General features: G+C 43.1%; 1 protein-coding gene across 1 annotated transcript; it reads left to right on the top strand.

Annotated features, from left to right (window-relative positions):
• The first annotated feature begins 363 nt into the window (after positions 1–363).
• On the top strand, positions 364–8,495 carry kat8 (K(lysine) acetyltransferase 8). Its single transcript, XM_066723192.1, has 11 exons — positions 364–749; positions 2,634–2,708; positions 2,855–3,027; positions 3,152–3,205; positions 4,297–4,461; positions 4,561–4,650; positions 4,756–4,896; positions 5,594–5,687; positions 5,914–6,064; positions 7,369–7,523; positions 8,248–8,495. Exons 1-11 carry the CDS (start codon positions 452–454, stop codon positions 8,310–8,312), a joined length of 1,461 nt encoding a protein of 486 aa, XP_066579289.1. The 5' UTR covers positions 364–451; the 3' UTR covers positions 8,313–8,495.
• The last annotated feature ends 1,828 nt before the right edge of the window (positions 8,496–10,323 follow it).

Genomic DNA, 10,323 nt, shown 5'->3' with positions numbered 1-10,323 from the left:
GCAGCTTACAGGACTTAAAGGATCTGCTGGTAACGTCTTGGTGCCAGATCCCACAGCACACCTTCAGAGGTCTAGTGGAGTCCATGCCTCGACGGGTCTGGGCTGTTTTGGCGGCAAAAGGGGGACCTACACAATATTAGGCAGGCGGTCATAATGTTATGGCTGATCGGTGTATATGTGTATATGTGTATATATTTCATGTCCCCTCCAGGGCTCTGCATGTCAATTAAATTGCAGCTATAACACAGAATATACGGTAAATGTCGAACGACCGCCTTCTCTCTAGTTGTGTTATTATTTTTCCACTGCAGCTATTATACAGTGTTTACGGTAGACCTGAGCGGCGGCCTTTTCTGGAACAATCACCCAGGCTGGCGGCTGCAGGAGGAGGCGGTGCCAGCAGGACGGGACTCGTATCCGCCACCGCACCACACAGGGCAGCGCAACCAAGATGGCGGCGGCTGTGGCAGTGTCCTCGGCGGGGCGGCAGAGCTACGACAACAACAACACCAGCGGCTCCGACGAGCGGATGGAGGCCGACCCCGACCACCGGGCCTGCGGGGAGAGAGCCGAGAGCGAGAGCGGGGCCCGGGCGGCCTCCTCGTCCAACGGCAGCGGCGGGGAGGAGGACTACGGCGACCTGCGGGACAGGACCGACCCCCATCGGCCGGGGGACGGCGGGAGGGAGCAGGAGGTGTCGGTGGAGATCGGGGAGACCTACTTGTGCCAGCGGGCCGACAAAACGTGGCGTAAGGCAGCCCTGTAGTTGCCGTCCTGATTAGCTTTATTATGATCATTATGACTGCGGCTGTTTCACTGGTTGCGAGTCAGTGTTTACACGCGTTGGTGTCACAGTAAGCTGTACCTGTCGGTGTGTATGATGTTACTGCTGGTGTTTTATAGTTTATTTTTCCTTTGACATCATTGTGACAAAGTGCGCACTCATGTGCTGCTTGTCCTCTTTACTGAATTAGCGGATGAACGTGTTATTGTAACCCGCTCTCACAGCTGCGCATCCCTGCTGTCTGTGCGGATGTTTAAGTGCATAGCGGTCGGGTTCGGGTAGCGCAGACGTCCGCAGCTCTGCGCAGATCTGCGCTGCTCCTCCAATGGCATCGCTGGGATTGTGCGGATTGTGCAGAACTGCGGACATCTGCGCCACAAGATGCGTTTGTTTTGGTAGTAGTGCAGTTATTCCAGATTGGCTGATTTAAGGGTTTCACACAGTTTTGCAGGGTTCATGTCAGAAGGTTGCATGAGATGAGTTGCCGCACAAGGAAATGTAACACTGATAAAATCGAAATATGTCCCAAATCATAACTTTTGTATATCCTGTACAATTGTATATTTAAATTAGCAATGTATATTATTACCACTAGCAATACCAGCTTTGAAATATATTCGTATTTTTTTTCTGCAATTACAATCAGTCGCTGTTTACCTCCCTACTAGCTACTATACAATATCCTATAATTTTATTCAGACATTGTACAAACAAGTAATGTACTAACAGTAACACTTGTGAATAGGATCCAGATACTGTTACTACAGTAGAACTTCCCCCAACAAATGATTCAAGTTGAACACCAAAAACTGCTGTACATAGAGCATTTTCCTGATGTATTGAAGCTAAATAGTTTTACTCTTAAAATAATAAAATTAAATATACAGCAGATAAAGTGCCTGTATATTGAAATACTGTTTTATTGTTTGAAGTATTTTACATTACAATAAAAACATTCATTCAAATTTTAATACTTATGATAAAAAAAAAAAAAATCAATTCTTAAAATCACTTAAAAAAAATTAAATCTTTGTGATTTAACAAAACAAAATACTAAACTTCAAATAAACAAGTGCACAAAACAAACGTGATTAAAGCAAACTGCTAACCAACATAAAAGTCAAATACATTGAAAATAACTGAAAATGCACTGGACAAAATAAAGAAACAATTAAAAAGGAAAAAATAAAAAACAAACCAAAACAGTCCAATGCATTTAAAATTAAATCCAAAACGGTCAATGTATTTGACAAATAAATAGAACAAAACTAAACCAATAAAAAAAAAAAAAAACTAGTGTTTTTAAAAACAACTAAATCTTTAAAAACAATTAAAATTCATTTTTAAAATTCAATTTAAAATATAATCTTTTATAAAAGAATTAAAAGATCTTGGCTCGGGCTCCAGCAGGGGGAGATGGTCGTCCCCGGAGGTGGGTGCCTGTATATTGAGCTGTAAAGTTTCTTGCAGTTACCCTGTTATAGAGGCGCCATTATTTTTAAAGGGACAGTACACATGGGGGGCCATACCAAACATCCTCATGGGCCGCAATATGGGAACCCCTACCTTAATGGTACACAACAGTTAAATAGCTGGAGTGTGAAATAGAAGTCACATAACAGAGCTGTAGTAAAAGTATAATGTATGTAGTATAATTGCTTTACCCAGGTTGAGTGCTGGCAGGCAGGCTGACCCACCTCCTGAGACCGGCTGATGTTGACATGGGTCGACCTGTTTCCTTGCTGTGTCTGGACTTTCACACTTAGGAGCCCCAAAGTAGTTTGGAGTCTTAAGAATATATTCAGGATGTTCTGCTCAGTTTCTCTCTCTCTCTCTCTCTCTGTCTCAGACTCTGCGGAGGTGATCCAATCCAGACTGAATGAACAGGAGGGCCGAGAGGAATTCTACGTTCACTATGTGGGCTGTGAGTGTCACCTACAAGAACATACTGTACAGTTTACCGTTTACACCAGGCTACTGTCCCACCCCCACTTTTCCACCTCACCTTCTCTTCTCTCTCCCTGCTATCACCCCTCCATCTGTCCACCTCCCGTTCTCTCCCCTTCTCAGTTAACCGGCGCCTGGACGAGTGGGTGGGGAAGAACCGGCTGGCGCTGACGAAGACGGTGAAGGATGCGGTGAGGAAGAGTGTGGAGTGTGGGGGGGAGCTGGGGGAGCAGCCCGAGAGGAAGATCACCCGCAACCAGAAACGCAAGCACGACGAGATCAACCACGTGCAGAAGGTGAGCGCGCCTCTGCTGTGTACGTGTCTGCGCCTTGGACTCTTGTCTCCATACTCAACTAAACTGTTAGTTTGCGTCTTAACTCTTGGGGTTTAACACACTGTACTTGTTTCTTCTGTTCCAGACATACGCAGAAATGGACCCAACCACGGCAGCACTAGAGAAGGAGCACGAAGCGGTGAGGGAAAGAATGTGTCTGTGTCTTGCTATGTGTATGTTAGGGCTGGGCAATATGATGATGTATATCGTGTAACGATAGAAAAACTTCTGTCGTTTCATATTATGCTCTATCATTTATTTAGTTGTCGCAAATCCCACTTTTCGTCATTTGGATGACGCTTTGCGTTCTTCCCGGTTCTTCTACACGTGCTGGATGCGGCAAGAAATGTGCATTAGAAACGCAAACAGACATGGAGGAGAGTGAACTTGACACAGAATAATCAAAATAACTGAAAGGTACTTAATGCATAAGCGCACATGTTGCGCACCGGGCTAAACTCAATCTGCAAGCACCTCCCCACCCCCGCTAATTTAGATGTATATAATTTGTATAAAATTAAAGAATAATAAAGTTTGTTTGCATTTTAATAAATTGGATAGCAATGCAAACAGATGCAGAAAGTTTTCTTTTTATTAAGATGATGAAGTGGTACAACAGCAAAGGGCGTCTGCCAAGAAAAAAATATAATAATTATAACAATTTTGTATTAACACATGCTGTACCGGTAAGCAGAATCTAAACGTGACAGTTTGAGAAGAAATGTACCTCTCAGCAGGTGTTAAATGCACCACTATAAACGCGGATGTGGTAAATCTACCTGAATCTATACCATTTTACAGCGCATGTGTTGCGTGATTACTATTACTTGTGTTATTGTTGTTATGTGACAGTAAATCATACTGTGTATATATATATATATATCCCATAACAACATAACACACGTAATAGTAATCACACACCACTTGTGGTGTAATTTGTTGCATTCTGTATATATTTACCATGACAGCCTGCATGTGGTATTTGTTAGCATATTTAATGATTAACAGAATACTTGTAGTTTGAATGTCGTGGGTCTTATTTTGAAGCTTGAATGGATAAAACCAAGAAATATCGAGAGATATACCGTGTATCACCCAGCCATAGTGTATGTGTGTTTGTGTTTGTTTCCATGTGTGTCTATCACAGACAGATTTCTTTGGTTTTAGTTATTTTCTTGTGCCAATCTGTATCGGCGTATTTCTATCTCACTCAAGCTCTCTCTCACTCAGATTACAAAGGTGAAGTACGTGGATAAGATCCAGATTGGCAATTTCGAGATCGATGCCTGGTACTTCTCCCCGTTTCCCGAGGACTACGGCAAGCAGCCCAAACTGTGGATCTGCGAGTATTGCCTGAAGTACATGAAGTACGAGAAGACCTTCAGATACCACCTGGTGAGCAAGAGAGGACAGCTGGGAGAGGGAGAATTTGAGAGAGGGAGTGGGAAGCAGGGAGGTGATTAATCTGACCGATCTGCTCCTTCCCCCTGCCAGACCCAGTGTCAGTGGAGACAGCCCCCCGGCAAGGAAATCTACAGGAAGAGCAACATCTCGGTGTACGAGGTGGATGGCCGTGACCACAAGGTAACGCCACTCTCTGTGTTTCTCTGGTGAGGTGTGTGTGTGTGGGTGCGGGTGTGCGCGCACAGCTTGTGTTAATTTAGTGTGTGTCTGTGTCTCTCTGGACAGATCTACTGCCAGAACCTGTGTCTGCTGGCCAAGCTGTTCCTGGACCACAAGACGCTGTACTTTGATGTTGAGCCCTTTGTCTTCTACATCCTGACTGAGGTTGACCAGCAGGGGGCGCACATCGTCGGCTACTTCTCCAAGGTACCGGGAGCACAGTTATAATAATGATAATAGAGAAAAAAGTATCAGTATCTGATAATATGGGGGTATTTATAAATGAATAGAAGTATAGATTGGCACTTGAGCAAAATAATGATATAAATATAATGGTAATACTAATGAAAATTATGATGATGATTATTATTAATGAGAGGACTACTCGTCAAAAGATTTACCACCAAAAGGTAAATCGTTTTAGTAATGAGAGGACACACATAATTGGCTACGTTTATATGACACCGGGGTACTGAGAATTATGATATTGGTAACAATGAGAATCATCATCTTCATTAGAGTAATATTCATAATAATGAGCTACACCTCACTGGGTCACTAAATCTCATCTCAATTAATCAATCCTAGTTAGTGAGGAGGACATGGGAGTATGATAACGATGATAATTGGCCAGAGGGTGCTCAGATCGCTGGGCACTGCCTAGGGTGCCGAGACTCAAATGCCCAGGTCGCATGAGTGTTGTGGCCCAGCTTTGGTGTTGAATAGAGGCGTTTTAGACAGCGTTGTCAGATTTACTGTTGTACTGAGGAATGTGTGTAACAGTGTTCTAGTGGGACTGTAGTGTAACTTTGTTTGGGATACTTGCAGTAACGGAGAGGGACTGGCTGTGTGACTAGGTTTTAACCCCTGATTCATGAATTTACATTTATAATATTTTCTTTAGGAAAAGGAATCGCCAGATGGGAACAATGTTGCCTGTATCCTCACTTTACCCCCCTACCAGAGGAGGGGCTATGGAAAGTTCCTCATTGCTTTCAGTGAGTATGGGGTGGGGGGGGGGGGGAATTGTGATATTGCGAATAGCCTTTCACCTCTCTCTCTCTCTCTCTCTCTCTCATATCTCCTCATCCCTTACTCCATCTTGTTTCTCAGCTATGGTATAGACGTAAATTAACAGGGTCTCGTCATTCTATGTAGCTCAAATTAACCTCACCCTCTCTCTTCCTCCCATGCTTCCCTCTCTCTCTCCCCTCACCCTCCCAGGCTATGAGCTGTCGAAGCTGGAGAGCACGGTGGGCTCACCAGAGAAGCCCCTGTCTGACCTGGGGAAGCTGAGCTACCGCAGCTACTGGTCCTGGGTCCTCCTGGAGATCCTGCGAGACTTCAGAGGGACACTGTCCATCAAGGACCTCAGGTCAGCACAAACCCACGCACTCACACCACCACCATACACTGAGACGCATACCGATAGCGCTTTTCCACCAACATGGTGCCCGTGCTGGTTCAGAGCCGGTGCCTATTTTGGAACCACTCCACATGTTGTTTGTTAATGAACTGCTCATTAACTGGTCCTTTACTGGGCAGAAATGCGGTGTTACGCCAAATCCAGTGCCCCTACGAGTCATGTGTCCCTGGTTGGTTTACGCATGATTCATAATTTATGAATACATTCATTTTCTTAACACATATTTTACAGTAAGAGAAGATCAAATACACAATAACTTCTGTGTTGATGAGTGCAACTTTAACTACGTATGCATATACAGATTGATAATCACAATGTACATAGAATTACATCCTAAAAGTTTAAACACATGAAGAAACACAATTTACATTGTTGTTGCTGCTGTATTTCAACAATTGCACAAACAGTCACTGCTGTGCAAAGCACTAAACTCGCTGTTTGCAGCAACGCTGTTGACAGTGATGCGCTTTGCAAGCGATCACATGCCAGCACAGTGCTGACAATGTATTATTATTATTGTGTATTTCTTAGCAGACGCCCTTATCCAGGGCGACTTTCAAAACATAAGAGCACTGCTGCGTGTCTGACAACAGGGCCAATGCAACAATGATTTGGGACCATCATCCCAGACTTCATCAATAAGCACAATTTCCCATCAAATCATGATGGCATTAACATCACTTGAGATCGTCCAACAGTTTATTGATCTGCCCACGACTGCGCCACAAATACTCCCAAAACAACCGCATTCATAATCAATAGGCTAGCCTATAGTCATTGTTTTTAAACAAGAATAAAAGTAAAATGAAAATGTATGGACTCATACAAAGTATATTCATATTAAACTGTATGTGCGGTGATGAATGCATGTTAACTCCAACTGGTATTTTATTCAATAGTGTCTGAAATAGCGAATCGGTGTAAATCCCTTAATACATAAACCGCTGTCAGGTTCTCCACAGAAACATTGTTTGTGGTCGACAATTATGAAATACTGTAAAAACACCATCCCGAAGTGGAAAAAAAAATCCACAAGTGAGTCAGAGGGGGTAAAAAACGAAAAAAAGAAAAACCCTAGTCTGGATCGTAGAGGAGCCCATGAGAGAGAGAGAGAGAGATGAATACAGACCCTCACATTGGCCCTAGAAAACCCCCTAATTTCTCCCTTAATACAGGCTCCCCTTCCCCCCCCACTCTGCTGTGCTGAATCTGCTTCAGTGTTCTGACCGTCTCTCTCCCGCTCCCTCTGTCAGTCAGATGACCAGCATCACGCAGAATGACATCATCAGCACGCTGCAGTCTCTCAACATGGTGAAGTACTGGAAGGGGCAGCACGTGATCTGCGTCACCCCCAAACTGGTGGAGGAGCACCTGAGGTCGGCGCAGTACAAGAGGCCGCCCATCACAGGTAAACTTCACTCTGTCTGTCTCTCTGTGTCTTTGTACACCACTACCTCGCTCTCCCACCCACTATCACAGGTACACTTGTCTGTCTCTGTCTGTCTTGGGAACACCACTACCTCTCTCTCCTGTTAGAAACCTCAGCTACTCCTTATTTTTGGAATGAGCTTTAAAAAGATACAAAAGAAAAATGCTTAATCAACTTTCTTATTGGTCCAGCCAAGCAGGCCATTTACAAACCGAAAGTAGACCGGAAAGGTTGTGATGTTGGGTGTTTTCCAGATGCCCAGATTGAGGGCTGACTATACGTGTTACTGTATGCTGTGAGATATTGGGACTTTCCCCACTAGCAGGATAAAGGTGTGGGTGTGTGGAATTGGGGTTTGGTACGTATTTAATAGATCCTGTCATTTTCTAAACAAAAACATGTTTGTAAAATAGCTAAAGCATATTTTAAAAGTCAGGTCTCCCTTCCTCATCTACCTGCTTTTGTTTCTCTCACTGTCACAATCTCTTCCTCTCAGATGTCTCTCTCTCTATATATATATTCCTGAGTTTCTTCCTTTCTCTGTCTTGCTGTCAGTTTGAAATTGTTTTGCTCTTTCAATCTTTCCTTATGTCTCTACATTTGTGTTTTGTGTCTGTTTCCACCCTCCCCTCTGGCTCTCTCTTCAGTGTTTGATGGTCATTTTTTCACTCCCGTTTAATTCTTTCTTTCTCTCTTCTCCCAGTGGACAGTGTCTGTCTGAAATGGGCTCCCCCGAAACACAAACAGGCCAAGTTTTCAAAGAAATAACGGAGAAGAAGAAAGGGGGAGGGGGAGCGAGAGAACGAATGAGAAGAGAAATGGGTGGAGAGGGGTCAGATGGATGTGTATTACTTTGGTTGTCTGTTGTAAAAACTATTTTCCTGTACATAACGTTCACTTTTGCATCTTCTGTGTATTTTTAATAAAAAAAAAAAAAAAAAAGTCAAACCAACCATCCAGCATTGTCTCCCTTCATTTTATATTAAAAACTGACAATTTTAGTTTAAGTCAGTCCTGCCAATATGAATACCAAGTCTGGGTCAGTGGAGGCTTGTGGGCCCTGATGTGCAAGAGCTCAGTGTGTGCCAACGCTAATGATAACTGACTCCACTTCAACTCACACCAGTAAGACTACCTTAATAACCTATTATGATTTTCATTAAGGGAGAGAGAGAGTAGAATAGGAAGGATAGGACGAGAGAGTCAAGTCAAGACAAGTTTATTTGTATATCACATTTTCATACACAAGGCAACTCAATGTGCTTTACATGAGATTTAAAAAAAAAGTAAGTGATATATCAGGCAGGAGGAATGAAAGCATAAGAGAGTGTGAGGAAGGGGAGAAAGAGAAACAATCGGAAAGAGGAAGCTGAGAGAGAGAGGGTGAGTCGTGTTTTGGTTAGTATCGGGGCGTTTAGTCACCGGAGCGGTCTGTCCAGTCTGTATATAAATAGAGCACAGAACAAAGAGCGCACACTGACGCAACAATAGCATCCCTTGCAGCCGTCTGTGTTTGCGTTCGGGTAGCGCACATGGCCGCAGTTCTGCGCGGCTCCACCAATGGGAGCGGTGGGATTCTGCAGATCTGCGCAGGACTGCGGAAATCTGCGCAACACGAACGTGTTCTTGGCGCAGACCGACGCTTGCGATCAACACAAATGCGTCCTGAGTCGAGGCAGCAATAAAAAAACAAGTTGAGTTTAAATAATTGTGTACAGTAATACTTAATTTCGGGATCACTTCATGTAGACACCGCAAGGCTCCTAAAGAGGGGGACCTGATATAAACGACAAGACTTTGACCCCCCAAAAGGCATAATTCATCCCTGTTGAAAGTCTTATGGGGAGAGTGGGATGGGAGCGTGGATTTCATTACTTGTGGTATACAAAGCCTCATTGATATCTGGTGTATGCGCAGTTCATGACTGATTTATACAAGCGCATATTCGGTTACAGGTTGAACAGGAGAAATGGCATACCGTGAGATTGGGCGGCTCTTTGACGTGATATATCGTACAGATGTTTGTGGTTTAAGAATCCTAATTGCCGTTTGTTTGCTGAATGTAACCTTATATTTTTGTTTGTGTTGGCTATAGGCCAACAGAAAGAATAATATAAGGTTACAGTCAGGTTACATCCTCTTTCTGAATAGTCCGTTCATTAACAATAAATATGCAGAAATAAAGCGGAAAATTCGGCGCATGGTTAAATAATAAACTAGATATTTGGTACATGAAGAACATTTTAAGGCATATATTGGTTTGTACTTTGTCTATTTCTATTCTTTCTTTTGTGGGGGACAAATTCATCTGCTTAAAAACGATGTTTCTGCAAACCAGAGTTAGGCCTAAACTATGAAGTACATTAGACGGGATTAAAGTTACTATTTGGTGAATAAATATGGGCATAAACTTAAGAAATTGCGTTTTGCGTCAAGGTCAAGTCAAGGTTGTTATGGATGTTTCATGGAGGGGAACTGCCCCGACGTATTGCAAAATCGAAAACTATTTTAAAATAAGGTTAAAAGACACAACATATTTCACTTTATAACGTTTTATAATGTTTGTATCTACTTTTTTTATAGACTTTGCCTGATAATAAAATTTATTATGTAATTACCTTTTTTTAATGGTTTTATTGATCTGCATGTATAGTCCTCTCCTGTGATTTTGTGGTGAGACTGCGAGACAGCTGTTGCAGTTAATTGGGCACCACATATAGACTTTAACCACAATTCGGTGATGTCACCTGGGGCATCCGATTAATAAAAAAATGCGACC

Source organism: Amia ocellicauda, chromosome 14 (assembly GCF_036373705.1).
Source record: "Amia ocellicauda isolate fAmiCal2 chromosome 14, fAmiCal2.hap1, whole genome shotgun sequence".
Taxonomy (NCBI): domain Eukaryota; kingdom Metazoa; phylum Chordata; class Actinopteri; order Amiiformes; family Amiidae; genus Amia; species Amia ocellicauda.
This window is presented reverse-complemented; position numbering and strand designations above follow the sequence as displayed.

Coding starts and splice junctions, on each gene's coding strand:
- kat8 (XM_066723192.1), top strand. CDS start 452: ATGGCGGCGGCTGTGGCAGTGTCCTCGGCGGGGCGGCAGAGCTACGAC. Junction 4,651..4,755: donor TGGATGGCCGTGACCACAAG/GTAACGCCACTC, acceptor CTCTCTGGACAG/ATCTACTGCCAGAACCTGTG. Junction 5,688..5,913: donor AAAGTTCCTCATTGCTTTCA/GTGAGTATGGGG, acceptor TCACCCTCCCAG/GCTATGAGCTGTCGAAGCTG.